This window comes from Diplotaxodon limnothrissa, linkage group LG2, assembly GCF_057381915.1.
Source record: "Diplotaxodon limnothrissa isolate DT_005_m linkage group LG2, D_limnothrissa_male_GT1.1, whole genome shotgun sequence".
Taxonomy (NCBI): Eukaryota; Metazoa; Chordata; class Actinopteri; order Cichliformes; family Cichlidae; genus Diplotaxodon; species Diplotaxodon limnothrissa.
In genome coordinates, this window is record NC_140597.1 from 15,157,461 (window position 1) to 15,178,183 (window position 20,723).

Sequence of the window (20,723 nt, forward strand, 5' to 3'; positions counted from 1 at the left end):
ATAAGCCGCTCAATTATCTGATTATCATGATTAAACCCTTTGAGATGGAAGCAGGATGGAGAGTTTGGATATTTAAGTTAATAAAACAGCTTTGAAAAGCGCAAAGAGTAAAACTGCTGCCAGGATTGTGCTGCTTTACAGTAAAACTCATGTACAAAATTTTAGTGCATAAGCTTTAGGCACATACTCAGAAACACGTATACATAAAAAATTTTCTCATAATAAAAAACTGTAGAATACATCTGCTTAAGAACTAACTTCGGCCTTTCTAATAATTAAGTGCTCTATGAATAATAATGCTACCAAGTTTATTGAGGCAGGTTTCATTAAAGCTACAGAAAGTACATCAAAACCCCTCTCTGCTGTGTGTGTGTGTGTGTGTGTGTGTGTTGTCGCCTCCTTTTTGGTTGCAATAGTATCCTCCTCGTTCCAGCGTGTCCAGCACGGAGGTCTTACACTGAGCCAACTCCACCGCCACCTCCAGCTCTCCGTAATCCTTGTGGACCCCCTTTAGAGCATTCACTCCGGCAGTGTCAAGGAACAAGATGGCGCTGCAGTCGATCACTACTCTGCGTAAGTAACGGGAGGCTATGTTCATCGTGTGTGTGTGTGTGTGTGTGTGTGGGGGGGGGGGGGTCAGGTTAACTAAGGCACAACCCATGATCTCTGACCCCCACGAATCAACATCACAGCAACCTCGAAATCTCACACTGCACTTTTGTTTTTCTTCAACTCGAACTTTGCCTAATTCATTACCCGATTCACAGAAAGAAGGCACAGGCCAAGGTCATGTGACTGCAGCTAACAGTTAAACAGGAAGAGTCTCTCATCCTCACCGGAGGAATATTCGTCTGTCAGAGGATCTGGAAGCACATGCATACACCTGTGATCAGTGCTAACAGACAAATGCTTCCTCGGGTCATTGCACGTACATTCATGTTCAGGCACAGGATGGCTGCTTCTTATTAAGCACATATGAAGAATCTATGTTTTTATCCAGCAGGGTTCTGATCTAAAAATCTAAAGCATTTAGATACCTCCAATGTCTCTCCTCAGAGCAGCAGAGCTGCTGCTTTTTTCTACATGTGTTTCAAACTTCCTGCCCTGAGGCGTCAGTCATGATTGGACTGATGGACCCAAACACGAAACAGCAGACGATTACGATCGTTTTTGATTGTGGCAAAAAATCCAGTTTATACCTTATAAAAAAAACCAACAAAAAAAAATACTAAATCATTTACACCTGTTTTAAATCCTAACCCCAGTCGTCATCCTGAACATGTGCACGTGCATCGTTCCAACTCAGTATCTAAAAATTAAGTCAGAATACGGCTCTGGTTTCTATAAACAACACTAGGGCATGACCAGTGTCATACTGTACAGTACTTGTACACAGAGTGCAGTACTTGTACTCTGCAGTATAAAACACATATCACATTGTGCTGTACACACTGTGCAGTACTGTGCATTATGAAACACATATTTCACACTGTACAGTACTTGTACACAGAGTGCAGTACTTGTACTGTGCAGTTGGGAACACTTCCAACTGCACAGTTGAATTGAATTGAACTTCACACTGTGCAGTACTTGTACTCACTGTGCAGTACTGTGCATTATGAAACACATATTTCCCACGTGCAGTATAAAACACATATTTTACACTGTGCAGCACTTGTACTATGCAGATGTAAACTTGCTGAGTCTGCCTTAGACACAGACTCAAGCTGTCAGGTAGGGTCTGGGTATTCTTTCCTCGTGGGTGGCTGGTTCTTCTTATACAGTCCACAGGTGAGTTATCGGTACATGGACGTTCACACTGTGGTGATTGATCACCTGTCTGGATGCAGAAACCTGAGATGAAGGTAGGACTTCAGAAAACTGTTACAAAGGCACATCTGTGCAGCCACACGCTGCAGACATGTAAACATAGACGTGTTGTCTCTTTAGGACTTATAGTCTCCGTTAGGAGTGCTGCGGCTTTCGACGTGGCGGACGGCGTCTTCGATAGTGAAGAAGATCGTGCGGTTCTCTCCTGCGTCGCCTCCTTTTTGGTTGCAGTAGTATCCTCCTCGTTCCAACGTGTCCAGCACAGAGGTCTTACACTGAGCCAACTCCACCGCCACCCCCAGCTCTCCGTAATCCTTGCGGACCTCCTTTAGAGCATTCACTCCGGCAGTGTCCAGGAACAAGACGGCGCTGCAGTCGATCACTATCCTGCGTAAGTAACGGGAGGCTGTGTCCATCATCAGGGTGACGGCTGCAGGAGCTTCGGCCTCTTTCTCGTCCGTTTTGCTAGTTGGGACTCCGGCAGCCTCTTCCTGCAGTTTGCTGTTCTGGAACTTGACACGGCGGCTCTTCTCCTTCACAGGGTCAAGTCCTACACACCTGTACAGAGACTTTTTAAACAGGCTCTGGTTGGCATAGTAGATTGGCGCTTCGTATCTAAAGATGGCCACGTCGGGGTGCGTTTGGAGGCCTTTGTAAGACGCCAGATCTTCGTAATGCTCCCTGGTCATAGCCCGGCCGAGCTTCAGGACCTGGACCCGCTGAGTTCGGCCCAGGACACAGAAAGCCGACACCAAAACCCCCACAAGAAGCCCCATCTCCGTGTTGACCAGCGCTGAGGTTGCCATGGTGATCAGCCAGATGAAGGCGTCGATGCGGTTGGCATGCCACATGCAGGGAATATCGGTGAATTTTCGAAGAGCACCGCGGAGGTTCACCACGATGATGGCAGCAAGAACACACCTGAGCAGAAACAGGAGAGGAGAGAGGTGAGGATCACCGCAGCCTATCAGAAGCTTACACACAGCTGTGGCCTCTACCTGCATCAACGTCCTCAGCATGGAAGAGCTGAAGGAGTGATGGGGTAAAGACGGCACAAGCCATAAAAGCTGCTCCGATTAAAACTTAAGATCGAGACTCGAACGACCTCATCAGGAGGTCAGTCTGCAAGAAGACTAGTTAGCAATCATTTAGAGGTTAGACTGACGTCCTGCTTTTCTTACTTCTGGAGGGAATAGAAGAGCGGCGCGATCACCAGAAGAACCAGCAGCAGGAGGAGAGCACTGATCAGCCCTGACAGCTGCGTCTGGCACCCGGTCGACTCCTTGACGAGGGTTTTGGTCAGTGCGGCGCTGGTGGTGAAGCAGTGGAAGAACGATGGCAGGATATTGCAGAACCCGATGGCATACATCTCCTGGTTGGCATCCACCGTGTAGCCGTGCTTCTTGGCGAACATCTCCGACAGTGAGATGGTGATGGCGAATCCCACGATGGCGATGGAGAAGGCGTCGACGGCCACGTTGGGGATCAGAGACCACATGGGCATTTGAGGAGGGAGGAAGCCTGTGGGGATGGCCCCAGCCACACCTGACCCATATTCGGTGTTGAAATGGCCAAAGTGAGATGCGAGGGTGGCAATTATCACCACAAAGAGCTCGAATGGGATCGGAGCCTAGAGAAGGACAGGTGAGGGCGAGGACAGAGTAAACCACACAGGTAGAAACAGGGTGCTTTTTGTTTTCATAGAATGAATATTTGTATAATAAGGAAAATTATACAAATAATAATAAATAAATAATAAATTTACAAAGGGAAATGTGTTCGGTAAGGAAACAAACCAACAGTTGAGTTTATTTCACAAAATGACCAGGTGAGCCACCAACAGCATCCTTAGGGCCGACGGTGCCAAAAGGAGGTTTAATTTTAGTTTTACTGGAGTGTTATATCGCCACACTTTTACCTTTAGCTTGGACTTGAAGCGGTCATTGAGCTCCTTCGTAGGTATGAGTACTGCCAAACACACCAGACTGGTGATGAGGTCACACACATTGGTGTTCCCGAGGTTGCTCAGCAGGCCGTACCATGTCTTAAACAGAGTGAACCAGCCCTGAGGACGGGGGATCTTCAGGCCCAGCAGGTACTTGATCTGAGACGTCAGGATGGTCAAGGAGGCTCCTGTAGCAAACCCGCTGAGGAGGGAGTCCGACAGGTAGACAGACACAAAGCCCACCTGCAGAAGGCCCATTAGCACCTGAAAGAGATGAGCAGAAGTAAGGTAGTGTCGTTCTATGCTCAGTCATTAAAGCCCACATGTGCCCCTGCACACTTACCTGGTAAATCCCAGCAGTAAAGGTAACTGTGGCCCCCACGGCAATCGCGTAGCAGCTCCGGTCACATCCCACCACACCACTGTCATTTCCAGCCAACGGGACACTGCTGTCATTCCCACTCAGGCTGCTCTCCGGGAGGTATCCCGCCAGGGCCAACTCCCTGTCCACCACCTGGCCAATGAGCAGACAGAGCACTCCAAAAATCCCCACCGAGATGTGCCTGGAAGTGCCCAGGAGGGCGTAGATGATGGAAGCGAAGAAAGATGTGTACAGGCCGTATATGGGATCCTGGTTGGCCAATAAGGAGTAGGCTATGGACTGGGGAACCAATAGGATTCCAACAATCACTCCTGACATAACATCCCCCAGGATCCAGTCCCTGAGCTTGTAGCGCGGCAGCCACTGGAGAACCGGGAAGAAGCTGAGGATTCTGGATTTGGCCTTCTCTGGCGTGCAGGAGCAGTGCTTCCTGAGCCGCTGAGACAAAACCGTTCTCCAGGTTCTTCCCGTTTCCTTCTCAATTCTTTCCAGGATAAGAGGCCGGTGCTGGTCCTCCTCACCACCATCTTCTACTGCCGTACAGCTGTCCTCCCCGTGAAGCATGGCTGAGCCTTTATCTGTGTTCAGGTTGAGAAAAAAGCCATTATTCTTCTCAGCTTCACCTCAAACCACTGACTGTAACAGCCCCCCGAAGTGGTCAGGGAATTTGATGGACTTGTTAAAAAGCCACAGGAGCTGTGAGCCACTGACGTTAGCCAAACGCTGGACTGCACTTTCCTGGAATACCAGTTGGTGAAACCAGCATCAAGGATTTTAAAGATGCATTCTGTGTAAAGAGAGCATGCAACTAGCACCGCCTGCCAGTTATAGGTAAACATTTTCTGATTTATTGAAACCTTGGGCTAATCTAGGACAGTTTGGCGAATGAGCTACCAAAAGAAAGCGTCAGGGATGAGACGTGCAGTCATTACTGAGACAGGAAGGACTGCTTCACCGGTCCAGCCCACCGTGTAAGCACACTTCAACATCCCTGAGATACGACCGGTACCTTTACCTGAGAGTATGTCTTATTCTAATAATGTGTGTGTGCTGAATGTGGTCACAGTTCAAGCTGTGAGGTCAGAGGTTACTGAGATCAGCTCAGTGTGTGTGCGTTTATGACTTTCTGCTGATTTCCTGCCTCTGATGTTGCATCACAGCACAGATAAAACACTTCTGCATTTTCAGTCCTTGTGAGTCGCAGCCCTTCTTCAAACTGAACACCACGCCCCAATACATCTGCCTCTGGTCAACGTTCAACAGCTCCAAGTAAAAGCTGCAGAGTTTAGGGTCACCACTGTTAGATTATAATATTATTTTATGCCATGTTATACCCCTAATTAAAGATTGTGAATTATTATGTAGTTTTAGTTTGCATTATTCTCCTGAATTAGAAGAAGCTGATAACTATTGCATTAGTTAAACTGATTTGCATTACATTAAACTGCTGACTTGTTGTGAATGAATGATATTGTTTTATGATGCATTATACTGCTGAGTTATAAGAAATCTAATTTGTCTGAGTAGAAGAGAACAGAGTGTGCTGGAGTTTTCTGCCCCATTTCAGCAGGAGCAGATAAACAGGGAGCCAAGGTCGTAGCTTAGGCGCTGTGTGAGAGAAAGCATGTGAATGTTTAGGCTTTGTATGATAAGGTGGAGGCACCAGAGGCTATAAAAGTTTGAGCAATGCTCCACCATTTTGAGATTTTGAGGCTGTCTGCATCAGTGTCCATCTCCCACGTGTGTGATCATTAAATCATCGTTTGACTCAACCCGACCGGACCAGTGTTGTTATTGTGGTTTTTCTCTTGTCTCCATCCCCAATATTTTGAACCTTAACATTTTGGGGGCTCGTCCTGTGGTATTGGGGTGGAATTTAAAAGTTTGGACGGTCCGAGGTTGTCGAACGGACAGGCACGAGCCAGTGGTCTGATTTGAGTGGACAAAAGCCGGCTTATCTAAAGGTAAGGCACTACCTGTTGAATTATTTCCAAAATGTGCCAAATTGGATATGACTAAATTAAAGTCTACTCACTGAAATTACTGGTAGAGTGTCTGTTTTGATTTTGATGAGAATCACCGTGTGTTATGCAGTTAAAGTTGCTTAAGAGTATTTAATGAAGTTGAAGAAATATGAAACTGTTCCCAGAAGTAACAGAGAATGTTGGGTTTGAGTCCCTGGATATTGAGCTGAAGGCTCAGGTAGTTTGGTAGGGAAATTAGGACAGAAACTGTTCCCAGAAGTAACAGAGACTGGTTAATAGTTTTACAAATTAGGTCAGAAACTGTTCCCAGAAGTAACAGAGACTGTTTAATTGGTCGTAAAAAAGTTATCTTTCTTCGGTGAGACCCGTTATGGTAAAATTTCTCAAAATCGGTTAGGTGAAAATTATTATAGGACGGCAGCCCAGAAGTCTGCTAAGAAGCACATAGCCCGGGGGTTACGCCCCCTCCTGGCCGTGGACGCGCGGTCTTGACCTGTCGGCGAACAGGGTTAGTTCAGTTTGGCTTATCTGTGGGGTACAGGGCATCCTGAAATAAGCTAGGAGTTACCGAGTCTCCTCATCGTTTAAAACGGTGTCATGTGCTTGTTTGGACAAAGTTAAATTGAGTTAGGGATTTAGAAGTTAGGTCAGAAACTGTTCCCAGAAGTAACAGATACTGTTTGATTGACTACAAAAAAGTTGGACTTTCTTCGGTGAGACCCGTTATTTTAAATTTGTCGAAATTTGTTAGGTGCTGAATCTGTCAGGCCTGTCAGTGATTGTAAATACAAGACGTCTTTTGTAATATAAAATAATAGAGTTTTGCCTGAGCTTGGTGTGAGACTCTGTGTGACGTGCAGCTGCAGCGCTGCGAGCTATTTTTAGACGGTGTGTGAACATGCAAATGAGCGGTGACACGCACAGAGGACTTTTGTTGCTGTTTAGCGTGTTTTTGAGTTTTATAATTTTGATTTGCAAACAATGATACATGCCTGTAATTAAAACGCTGATTTTGCTGATTATGATACTACAAATAAGGTTTTGAATGACTAGGGTGTGAATGAGGTTGGGTTTTAAAGCTGAAACTCAGAGAGGAGTGTGTTGGGAGACTGGCATGTAGTCTGCAGTGCAAAGGTGGGCGTCTTGCCTGCTAGTCTATTTAACAGTGATGAAAATGATATTAAATAAATCTCTCAGTGTGTTGATACAGGTGGCTATGGGGCTGGACCAACTGCCCCCACAAGCACGGCGGCCGAAGCAAAATTATAGTAATGGACACAAAATCAGCAAGAATCAGCAGCTGTGGAAAAGACAGCAGCTAGCAGAGAATTAAAGGAGAAATTAAGAGAAGTTTTAACACATAAAATTGCGGCCAACAGACTTGTGGAGGTTGGGAAGGCGCCTGGAGCATCACAACAAAAAGGTGAAATAAAAACACACACAAGCAGAGAAATGTGAGAGAGAGGCACGTGCTAGAGAAATGCCTCGTTTGAGAAAAAACGTTAAATTAGCCCATGTACAAACGCACATACACGCAATGAAGAAACAGCTTACACCCATGAACATGTGAAGATTTTCCAGCAACTTTAAAGCAGTGAAGCTTAACATACACCCGCCGTTACACAATAAAGTTTATCCACTACTAACAAATAAACCCTCTGGGTTGCAGGACAACAACTTAACTTCAAAAAAAAAAAAAAAAAAAAAAAAATCACAACCAGTGATAACACGACAAATTTAGTGGTTAATAAAAGTCAAATTGTGACATGTTTTCTTCTGATTGATTAATACAAGTGATTACTGAATGAAAGAAAATTCCATTTTTGTGCTTTAAACATGATCTTAAGAATTTTAACATGTACCTGTGTTGTCCTGTCAGCTTGGTGGGTTATGAGAGGATTATATGGTGAGAAAAAACAAAAAAAGGGGGAGAGAAGGCTGACACAGGGCCTGGTCCCGTTGTTTTTCCCCTCTCTGAGTAACACAGCCAATACAACATGATTTTCCTGTTCGTTTGTTTTTGTTTTTGTTTTGTTTTGTTTTTTCTCTTTATGCTTGATTACAGGCTGCTTTGTCGGCCCGGAAAAGCCGAGGCTGACCCTGGACTCCTGCTCTCCCCTCTACCATCGTTGCTCTCTCCTTTACCATCTTCGATGTGACTCTGACCAAATGCTAAAGCAGCTGGACCCACAACAACTTGAAACTGTCAACAGTGCTGCAGGAAAACGATCTCAGGCAGCAGAGATGGAGAGAGTTAAATCCAAGGCCCGTTTCACTACACGGGGAGATTTCCGTCAGCGTCTTTTCTTTCTGAGAAGACTGAGAAAGGCCCGGCTCCCACCACCGATTCTGACCACCTTATATAAAGGAATTATTGAGAGCATCCTGAGCAGCTATATCACTGTCTGGTTCGGGAACAGCACCATGCCAGACAGACAAGCTCTACAGAGGGTTGTGCAATCAGCTGAGCGCACCATCCGCTCCGAGCACCCTGACCTGCACTCAATCTACAGCAGGTGGTGCTGGACCAAGACCAGGAAGATCGTGAAAGACCTCAGCCATCCCAACAACAGACTGTTCTCTCTGTTGCTGTGTACGTGACAAATAAACATCTGGATTTGGAAAACGAGGCACTCGCAAAGCCACCAGCATTGTGCCTGATCGGACACACCCCTCTCACACACTCTTCACATTCTTGCCATATGGAAAAAGACAGCTTCAGCTGACAGAGCTGTGACGAGACGCCCATTAAGCCCAGATGAAAAGTGAGGCCGAGCAAAACCATGCTGACCTTAACCACTCTGCATTAAAACTGTGCAGGACAGTGACGGACCAACAATGACCATCGGGCAGCAAAAAGGGCGTGCCAGAGACAGGAGGAGTAACTGAGGTCAGGAGGCACCTCAGAATGGACAAAACACCAGGAGAAAATAAGCTGAAGGCACAGGTGTCGGGGCTCGGCCAGGAGCTGACCTCTGAGAAGAGCCGAACAGCATATTTTGAAAAATCTATGTTTGAATCTCCCTTAATAATTGTGTTAAGAATTCTCTCCGCCTTGGTCAAAAGTTGGGTATTAGGAAAAAGTGAAATAAATATAAATATAAAGTCCCAATGTGTAGAGCACACATTAATAAATTAGTCACGTTCCCTGTGAAAGTAAATGAGCCTAATTCTTAAAGACCCCTGAAATTATTTACTAGATGTTTATTTTTTGAATAAAATAAGAATCTGAGTTTAACAAAACATTTTAAATGTAAATATCAAGCTTACCTTTCTCTCTTCCATAAAATGTGCTTGTGGGCACGCCAGCCATTTTGAAAAGGTGGGAAAAACAATTGGCAAGGCCACACCCCCACACATGTGACATAATTTTAAAGGTACTGTTGTCCTCTCTAAGAAACATCAGGACTTAGAGGAGTGGCAAGTAGAGTATGAGAGCTACAAGCAAAAAACTAAATGTGTACTACAGTGCGCAAAAAATGAATTACTGGGTCATCAGGGGGTCTTGAGGGACATTTATAAAAAAAAAAAAAATCCCACAAACCTTAAAAGTGCACTTGAAAAGTTCACACAAGAAGGTTAACCTAGCTTACCTAGAAGACCTCATCAGGGGGAGCACACTCCCCCTCTTTGAAGAGCTCACCCACTTAACTCGCATTCCAAGAAAATAGCTAACCCCAGATAAGGCAGCGTGATGTATCCCGAGATAACAGGACTGGGACATCTAAATAAAGGTGTGAAACAATCGCATGGAAAAGGTTATCAATTGACTTCAACCAAAATTAGGAACACTCGGTGCGGCAAGAATTAATAGCTATTAGTCTCAACACCCAAGGATAAGCAGAAGAGCATGATTGATATGATGGAACTGAGAGTTTGTTACACTTAACTTTTGCAAAACACAAATAAAACTAAATTGAAACTAAGGATTTTCAGAAAATAAAAACTAGACTAAACTAGCAAAGAATTGGTAAAAACTAATTACAACTGGCAAAAAATTGAAAATCTGGAGTCGAAACTAAATAAAAAATAAAACCTAATGAAAATGGCGAAACGTTTAAAACTCTGGTGCAGAGATTGGCAAATCTGACCAGGAACGTTATAAAATGGATTGTCAGAACAGTCAGCGTTAAAGCCACATTTGACAGTCCATACTAGGATGGCATTGGACATCTTGGGGGTGGAAAGGGGTTGGTGTGACCAAGGTGTGGTTTGGCTTGTCGTATGTATATTTGAGATCATATGGCTCTGGATGGACCAGTTACCAGGGCATGGAAGGAGGACAGACTCATTAAAGGAGGAGAAGGCATTTCCTGGGATTGGAGATCCTCTGGGTGAGTGGTTGATTAAAAGCATGCATAAAATAGAAGTTATCTGTTGTTATTGATTGGTAATAGATTGATAATTGGCCACATTTACAGCTGTATTGACTTGTTGTGGACGTAGTCGACTTCAGGTTTAAACACTCTCATTAACAGGTTGAAAATAGTGACATTAAAGGAAGAGTATGCAGCGCCACCCTGTCAGACGCCAGTGATGGTGGAGCTCACTGATGAATCAGGTGAGCTGGATTCATGGCTGATTCAAAACTAAGATCCCCCTGCTGTGGTCAGTAAGGGGAGAAAAGGGGGAAATAAAATCAAGAATAAAAGAGGCATTTATAAACGTTTAGGTGTCAAGTGAAACGGGACAAAAGGGGGTGTTTTACTGTTATTTTAATGTCAGCATTATTATTGTATGAGAATCATGCGACAAGCATTGCATCGATGATCATTTATTGAAGCTTTTGACCTTATACTAACATCTGTGTTCCTGTGATTGTTATAACCTCTGATGAATCTTCTATTTACAAGTGTTAGGATAATGATATAATTTTTCATTGCTGGTGTAACCATGATCATTTTCATACATATTGCAACTTGTTGCTCATTGTAGAGTTGTGCTCAAGTTAATAAGGGTTAAAAGCTACAGTCAGCGCGAATGTCTGACTGATCTATTGAGGGGAAAGGCTTCGAGCATAGAAGGCCACACGCGCTTACATAACATTGATATCATGTTATTCTTTGTGATCTTTTCTTCAATTATGTCTTTAAGGTTAGTTTAAATAGTGGCAGTTAATTAAACGACATTTATTAAAATATTAAATACCTGAGTCAGAACGTTACACGCGGATCACCTTAAGAGTCTGGGAAACTTTGTAGCTGCCTAACTTTTTTTTTTTGAATGTTCTAGCTCCGTTGATTTGACACATTGGAATGTGTGAAAAAAGGGGGGGAAGGTTGAGCTTTGACATCAAACAAGGATTATTTGAACAATTTATAACTTCATTTGTGTCTTTAATAATTTAGGAATGGTAAAGCTTAAGCTAATAGCGGTCCGAGAAGACGGACCTTTTAGAGAATCAGTGAAAAAGCATAAACTATCACTTTCATGTTTAATCATTACTCATTGAAATGAACTGAATAGCGCTTAGAAGATTTGTTAATTTCTTTGTCTTTTGTTAAAAAGAGGGGTTTCAATCATTTTCAGACACACCTTGCAAATGTGCTTATAACGAGTTGGCACTTGGCCTTTTGAAGGTCAGAAGCTTCGTTCGGCGTGACTGTCCGGACTGATAAAGTGTAGGAAACGCCTTGAGTGCAGAGGGCTAAATGCAAACACGCTTACACACACATAAGATATGATTAGAATAAGTCCCTGGGACATTCTGAATGTTTTAGACCAATTTTGAATCACTAGAAGGTCAGTAGATAACAACATTAGATTATTAGGGTTAGGAAGAGAGGTGTTTTGGTTTTCTGTCTCTTACAGAGAAAGGAACAGACACCAGACGAGGCCACAGAGATACGAGGGTCCTTCGCAGCAGAGACAGATACAGTGACTGCAGAGACACCAACTGGGTCCAAGGGTCATGGCATTTGGGCTCCAGCTAGTCACTTCAAAAGGATGAATCCCATAAATACAGCAATAACCATGAAGGGGTTGACGGAAATCCGGAAACACCAGACCAACGAGGTTCGAGAGGCTCTTGGGCAAAAGGGGGACGCCTTCCTGTTCTTTTCTGGAGGATACACGGGAGACACAGGACCCGAGGATACACAGATCGTTGTTTGAAATAGGGGCAGAATAATCCCCTGATCTGTGTCACGACTGAAGGGTTGTCTAACCCCTGAGGTTGAAGTAAGAAGAACAGAGGATCACGCAACTGGACGACACTGGTAGCTGCAGCAATAAAATAAAGGTTAAGAGCTCTTCGGACAGAGGTTCTAGTCTACGTCTGAATGGTATAAGGGAACACCAAATAAAGCTGTGGGAGAACAGGGGAGTGTCATCTGGACCTGCTATCCTTGTAGTAATAGTTTGTCTTGCACCTGACTTGCGCAAACACAGAGGTCATCTTACATATGGTTTGCCCGTCAGGGGGACAAAGGACCTCAGGAGTGAGAAGAGATGAACCCGGCCACACTGGGCTACAGGGTGTTTGTGAGGTCATTATTCTAATGACCTCATCAGGGGGAATTGTTAGATTATAATATTATTTTATGCCATGTTATACCCCTAATTAAAGATTGTGAATTATTATGTAGTTTTAGTTTGCATTATTCTCCTGAATTAGAAGAAGCTGATAACTATTGCATTAGTTAAACTGATTTGCATTACATTAAACTGCTGACTTGTTGTGAATGAATGATATTGTTTTATGATGCATTATACTGCTGAGTTATAAGAAATCTAATTTGTCTGAGTAGAAGAGAACAGAGTGTGCTGGAGTTTTCTGCCCCATTTCAGCAGGAGCAGATAAACAGGGAGCCAAGGTCGTAGCTTAGGCGCTGTGTGAGAGAAAGCATGTGAATGTTTAGGCTTTGTATGATAAGGTGGAGGCACCAGAGGCTATAAAAGTTTGAGCAATGCTCCACCATTTTGAGATTTTGAGGCTGTCTGCATCAGTGTCCATCTCCCACGTGTGTGATCATTAAATCATCGTTTGACTCAACCCGACCGGACCAGTGTTGTTATTGTGGTTTTTCTCTTGTCTCCATCCCCAATATTTTGAACCTTAACACCACCCAAACGCCACCCGAACCCAGAAGCAAGGCAAGGCAAGGCAAGTTTATTTGTATAGCACAATTCAACAACAATGTGATTCAAAGTGCTTTACAGAGACATTAGAAACAAAAACAAATAAAAAGCATGATTTAAAATTGATTAAAACAAGCAAACAAACAAACTAATTAACAAACAAAACAGTATATAAAATCAAAACAGATAAAATCAGAACAATAGATAAAATCAGTAGTTAAATGTAAGTTTTGAAATTTAAGCTTAAAAGTGTGGATTTGGTGCTTTATTCAAATGCAGCTGAGAATAGGTGAGTCTTCAACCTGGATTTAAATAAACTGAGTGTTTCAGCTGATCTGAGGCTTTCTGGGAGTTTGTTCCAGATATAAGGAGCATAAAAGCTGAATGCAGCTTCTCCGTGTCTGGTTCTGACTCTGGGAACTGATAAAAGACCAGATCCAGATGACCTGAGGGATCTGGAAGGTTCATACTGGGTCAGGAGGTCACTGATGTATTTTGGTCCTAAGCCATTCAGAGCTTTATAGACCAGCATCAGAACTTTAAAGTCTATCATCTGACGGACAGGCAGCCAGTGTAAAGACCTCAGAGCTGGACTGATGTGGTCCACTTTTTTGGTCTTAGTGAGGACTCGAGCAGCAGAGTTCTGAATGAGCTGTAGTTGTCTGACTGATTTTTTAGGTAGACCTGTAAAGATGCTGTTATAGTAGTCAAGCCTACTAAAGATGAATGCATGGACTAGTTTTTCCAGGTCCTGTTGAGACATCAGATCTTTTATCCTTGAAATATTCTTGAGGTGATAGTAAGCTGACTTTGTTATTGTCTTAATGTGTTTTTCTAAGTTTAGGTCTGCATCCATCACTACACCCAAATTTCTGGCCTGGTTTGTGGTTTTTAGGTGTATAGATTGAAGTTCTCTGGTGACCTGTAATCATTTTTCTTTGGCGCCAAAGACTATTACCTCAGTTTTGTTTTTGTTTGGCTGGAGAAAATTGTGGCACAGCCAGTAATTAATTTCCTCAATGCATTTACCAAGAGCCTGGTCTCCTGGTGACATTGTGATATATATTTGTGTGTCATCTGCATAGCTGTGGTAGTTTATTTTGTTGTTCTTTATAATCTGTGCCAGTGGGAGCATGTAAATGTTAAACAGAAAGGGTCCCAAGATGGAACCTTGGGGAACTCCACATGTCATACTTGTCTGCTCAGATGTGAAGTTACCTATTGATACAAAGTATTTCCTATTTTCTAAGTATGTTTTGAACCAGTTTAGTACAGTTCCTGAAAGACCTGCCCAGTTCTCCAGTCGTTTGAGTAATATGTTGTGGTCAACTGTATCAAATGCTGCACTGAGATCCAGTAAAACTAAGACTGACATTTTTCCACTGTCTGTATTCAGACATATGTCATTGAACACTTTGGTCAGAGCGGTTTCAGTGCTGTGGTTCTGTCTAAAACCTGACTGGAAGGCATCATAGCAGTTATTCTGTGTTAACCCTTGTGTGGTGTTCGTATTTTTGTTACTCAGCCAGTGTTCATGGGTCTGGTGGACCCGCTAGAGTTTTGGCTTTCCAAATTAACACTATCAAACAATTTTATGTTAAATTACTCAACAGATGTTTACTTCATCCCAATTACAAGACATATGAACAGCAAACATGGTTAATTTTTTCCCTTTACCTTTGTTAGATCACATTTATGAATTAATGTGCTTCTCGTTTTTCTTTTATATAAAATGTTATAAATAAATCAGTTATAATCAAGTGGAGTGAGTGGAAAGACACAACACATTTACACGTGAAAAAATAATTAATTGTTTAATTTTTCTTTTGAAAAAAACTGAACACGGGTCTCACAGACCCGAACACCATACAAGGGTTAAGAAGTAATTGAGCTGTTGAGAAACTGCTTTTTCAATGATCTTACTTAAGAGTGGGAAATTTGAGATGGGCCTGTAGTTGTTCATTTGTGTCTTGTCAAGATTGTCCTTTTTCAGTATAGGTTTTATTACAGCAGTTTTTAGTGGTTCTGGAAACATGCCTGATATTAAAGAAAAGTTGACGATCTGTAACAGGTCTGACTCCAAAGTCTTTGAGACCTTTTTGAAAAAACTTGTTGGCAGGACATATAAACAGCAGGAGGAGGAGTTCAGTTGACCTAAGATGTCCTCCAGGTCTTTGCTGTTAATAGGGTGAAACTGTTTCATGGTGTTTAAACAGTTTTTCGGTGGGCACAGTACATATTCTGGATCTGCTGTTGATGTACCAATTGCTTGTCTAATTTTTTGGATTTTTTCTGTGAAGAATTTGGCAAAGTCATTGCAGGCCATGGTCGAATGAAGTTCAGCTGCAACTGACACAGGAGGGTTTGTTAGCCTGTCAACTGTAGAAAATAAGACCCGAGCATTATGGCTGTTTTTAGTGATGATATCAGAGAAGTAGGACCTCCTTGCACTCCTGAGTTGTAAATTATAATTGTGAAGTTTCTCTTTATAGATGTCATAATGAACCTGGAGGTTTTGTTTTTCTCCATCTGCGCTCAGCTTTCCTACACTCTCTTTTTTCATTTTTCACTAGTGTGGAGTTTCTCCATGGAGACTTTTTCCTTCCAGAGATAACCTTCACCTTAATGGGAGCAATAGTGTCCATTACATTTAACATTTTAGCATTGAAGCTATTGACGAGCTCATTGACTGACCCTCTGGGCAGGTCAGGTGTTAATGGGAAGACCTGGTTAAAAATTGCACTACTGTGTTCAGTTATACACCGTTTTGTGATCACTGTTGTTGATATATTTGTGTGGGCTGAGATTTTACTTTCAAAGAAAACACAGTAATGATCAGACACGCCCACATCAGACACAGTAACCTCTGAAATGCTCAGGCCCTTGGAGATCAGTAGGTCAAGAGTGTGTCCTCTATTATGTGTGGCCTCTGTTACATGCTGAGTCAGCCCAAAGTTGCCCAGAGTGTTACTCAGGTCTTTAGTCCCTTTGTCCTGAGGGTTGTCCACATGGATGTTAAAATCCCCAACAATAATTACACAGTCAAAATCAACACAGATCACAGACAGCAGTTCACTGAGGTCATTAAAAAAGTCTGTGCAGTATTTGGGAGGCCTGTAAACATTAAGAAACACAACTTTGGATGGGGCCTTCAGCTGTAAAGCCACATATTCAAAAGACTGAAAACTTCCAGGAGATAGCTGCTTACATTGAAATGATTCATTAAATAAGACAGCAACCCCTCCTCCTCTCCTGCTCACCCTGGCCTCACTGATAAAACTGTAGTTAGGAGGGGTTGTCTCTCCTTTCTGAGGCTCTTCCCGGGTGGGGGCAAATGGAGCTCCTCCTCAAGGTTTCTGCTGGGCTTTGTCTGTTCTTGGAGTACTGTTTGTTCCTCTTTATGAGATAACTCCTCGTTTATCTCAGCCTTGGCACCAAGCACAGATGGATGACGTATGGAATAAAACAAGTTGGAGGTGAACAGTTTCACCCCTGACTTGTTAAAATTAAATCCATTTGCTTTAACCCTTTAGAGCCGGTCGGAGCGGGCACGCTCTGTTTTGCATAACTATTTTTAAATCCCGGTAGCTCTGCAACCACGTAAGCTAGCGCAATAATTTTTTTTGCATATGAAACCGGAGGAGTTGTACTTACATCTTATGCCATCAGCTTGTCCTCGGTCACAGTTTCCTTCCACATAAAGCTTTGCAAAAACTGCATAAAAAGCGCTTACAGCAACAAAAACATAATATTCCAGAAACAGGCTTTGCCGATCCGATCAGCTGTTCATAACACTTCCTACGTTGGAATAGACGTCAGCACGAACTTTTGCATGTCCGCCATTACCTGCCCGAAACCGGAAGTGATGTCATTTTCGCGGAAATGTAGTTTTTTTTTACCATCAGGGCGTCAGGGCCTATACTGGATTTTTTAAAAGTTATCTTTGACTTCATGACTTTCTGTGTCGTTTCTGGGATGCTTAGGACTCATATTGCACTGCTGGAAATAGTTTATTTTGATGCATATGCTGCTTTTTTGCAAATTTGCAGTATAATATTTATTTTCATTTTTCCTGCAGTGTATAAAAATTGGTGTATTTCAAAAATAAAACTATGAAGACACTCAAAATAAATTTCCTGTGGTAGGAAACTATTTTGTGCAACTTTTTTGTATTTACAGTTTTGAGGGATAAGCCTCTTAAATTTCTCTAACTAGAAATATATGTTAAAAAAACAAAAACGATTTTAAATTTTTTTGTAGTTTATTGCACTTTTTTGCAATTTATGTGATTACTATGCACTTAATGAATACATATTACTAAAATCTGGGCTATAATTGTTGTATTGATGTATAGCAACTTGAAATGCTCCCAAAAATGGCACCACAGCATGTAAAAATATAATATAAGCTCTGGCGAACTTGGTTCTATGGTAGGTCTTAAAGGGTTAAACAGATGCCTGCATTCCCAAAAAATATTAAAGTTGTTGATAAAATGCACTGAGTGGTCAGCACATGCTGATATAAGCCATTTATTCAGTGTAAACAACCTGCTGAATCTCTCGTCTCCTCCTCTGACGGGCGGTACAGGTCCACTGATGAATACAGCTGCATTCAGAGAGTTTACAGTATTTAGTAATCTAGTAAAGTCCCGTTTCAGAACCTCCGACTGTTGTTTGGACACATCATTTGACCCTGTATGCAGAACAATGTTTGTCACAGTTGGATATTCATCTGCAATTTGAAGAATTCTCTCCTTCAGGCTGTTGACCATTCCTCCTGAATGTTACAGACACTGCTGCTCTAAATTTTGCGTTATCTCTCATTTATTTTTATAATCATTATCTCCCTTTTACTTGTAATCATTATCTCTCTTTTATTTCTCACCGTTAGCTCTTTTTTATCATTATTTTTTTAGTCGTTATCTGTCTTTTATTTTGAATTGTTATCTCTCCATTTAATTTTTTTAGTCGTTATCTCTCTTTTTTTAAGTCGTTATCTCCCTTTTATTTTTAATGGTTAACTCTCTTTTTTTATCGTTATCTGTCTCTTATTTTTAATGTTATCGGTATCTTGTGACATTATTGAACCACGATGATTAACCATCGCCCTCTGACTGGTGATGATGGAGGTAACTTACTCCGCTTCCCACCACACACATGCTCACTCTCGCTCTCACACACACACATTCGTGTTTTCGTATCTTTGCGGGGACATCTAGTTGACATAATGCTTTCCCCAGCCGCTTACTCTAACCCTGAGTCTGAACCTAACTATAACCGTAACAACAACTGTAGCAATGACACTAAAACCACATGTTGAGTGTCAAAAATACCTTCAAACTCGTGAGGACGGACACTTTGTCCCCAGGATGTTGGTCCCCACAAAGATTTGTAAACGTAGTACACTCCTTCTCACACTCTCTCTCACTCACTCACACAAAACACCAACATCATCATGATGAAGGCCTTTTGAGCACCTCCACCCTCCGTGAGCAGCAGCGGAATCTGACGGTGTGATGTGCTAAACGGGTTACAGGTGGTGCACGCTGCCGGTGTGCACGCGCAGGCACGTAGGGTCCCGGTGTTCCCTGCGCTGACTGATCCAGGTGCACGCGTGCCTCTGCCTCACCTGGACAGCCGGTGTGAGAGCGTGGCACGAGCGGACTACTGCGGTGACGTCACGAAGTACGGCGGCGCGCTGTGTTGTGTGATGAGCAGAACGTTACTGAGCGTCACGGTGAAACGAGGACGCCGTTTTCAAAGGCTTGTCACTTCCCGTGGGGGCTCAGGGGAGCCGGTGTGAACACCGGCGTGAATGGCTCCTTTGTAAACAGTGTAAACGTGGACAGGAACAAACCTGAGCGCGAGCTGCCGCACGCACGCGAACCCGCAGCACACCGGGAGCAAGGCGGCGTTCACTCGCGCGGGGACTCACCTGAGCTGGATCCCGGTGCCGGTACCGAGTCCATATGAGCCGTCCCTGCCGCTCACCGTCCGCTCCAATCCCGCAGCGGATCTGTTTTCCGCCCCGCCGCAACTCCGTGCGTGATGGCGTGGAACGGAGCGTGTTACGTCACACGAGCTGCGTACATGCGCAAAGTTACTGATGAGCCTGACTGTCCCGAGACCCGATCAGGAGGGGGCAGCAGATCTAATAGCTTCACCTTTTCTTAAAGAAAAGGTCAAAACTCACACCTGTGTTTGCCAGGATACTGGCGAAGCACGGCCAGGTGAACTGTCAGCGACCAAAGGCTGAGATGGAGCTCCAGCAGGACAATGAACCCTGGAAACACTTGTGTGTGGACGTTCTTCACTCCCTCAGAAACATGTAGAAATGATGTTTGTGCCTCTTCACCTGCACTCATCTACAGGTTCCTACTGTTCTGACCATTGACTGTTCTGACACATCACTAGACTCCGCCCCTTTTCCCTGTTTTCTAGTGGAAGTTTTTTTTAGTTTTTGTTTTTTTGTTACCTAATAATGACAAATGAATTTCCTTTGATATTAAAGTATTCTGATCCACCTCGTTTGTCTCGTTGGTCTGTGAACTGAAGCTCCTAAAAATTTGTTCCTCTTTCTTACAGTCGTGTCCTCCTGGATTCAAACACGGCAGAATCTCAGGTTCAACCCACTAGAAGTGGGGATGGGCAGTACAGCTCCTGTTACAGGTTCTTACAGCTATTTGATCTGGCATGAGTTCAAGAAGTTTGCATTGTTATTTACAGTCTGTGGGTGTGAGGCATGCGCTAATCGCCTGGAGTCCAAGGATAAGTGAAAAATATCACCCTACAGTCGTCAGGCCAAAAGAGCTGGATGCTTTTATTACAAACACACGGATATCTGTCAGTCATCATGACTGTACTCACAGCAAACCTGGTTCAGCTCTTTCTTTTCATTTTGTCCTCAGTTGTGTAAGGCTGACGGGGGTTGTGTCGTGACCACACTGGGTGGGCATCGCAAAGTTAAAGCAGACTCAGAGTTCAAACTCGCTGTCTGTGAAAGCTGCAGAATTTGGGGAGACAAATGATGTCCCCCAAAATTCTCACCCCAGAGTCAGAGGTCAGAGAGGAAACATGATACCCAACACAAAGCATTCAGAGAGCTCACACGTCCGCCGTCAGCTCGCTGACGTGTTCTCAGACAGAACGAGTGGCACACGTGCATACACGCCCTGCAGTACACGCAGGTGATTCAGGGACCTGTTTCTCCTTTCCAGCACACCGCGTGTGAATTTGAACATTTGATAAGAAATCAGAGAAATGGAAAGATAGACACGTCCCTGACTGTCCAGCTTTTCCACTCACTGCATGTCACACGGGTCATGTGATCTGTGTATCTGAGCACGCTCAGACTTACTCACATAGTTTGTGTCCGGCCTGTCTTCGTTGGTCTCGCGTCCCCATTAACCTTAAACTGTCCTGCAGCACACCGAGGACTCCGTGTGCCGGCACAGCACGTGTGCTGCTGGTGTGTCAGGTCATACGTACACTGCTTCTTTATG

At 43.5% G+C, this 20,723-nt stretch overlaps 1 protein-coding gene across 1 annotated transcript; it reads right to left on the reverse strand.

Moving 5' to 3' along the window:
- Positions 1–1,639: 1,639 nt before the first annotated feature.
- On the reverse strand, positions 1,640–19,248 carry slc26a2 (solute carrier family 26 member 2). The gene is made up of 5 exons (XM_085367517.1): positions 19,157–19,248; positions 4,119–4,735; positions 3,749–4,039; positions 3,012–3,460; positions 1,640–2,751 (listed from the first exon to the last, which is right to left on the reverse strand). Exons 1-5 carry the CDS (start codon positions 19,188–19,190, stop codon positions 1,947–1,949), a joined length of 2,196 nt encoding a protein of 731 aa, XP_085223643.1. The 5' UTR covers positions 19,191–19,248; the 3' UTR covers positions 1,640–1,946.
- Positions 19,249–20,723: the final 1,475 nt, after the last annotated feature.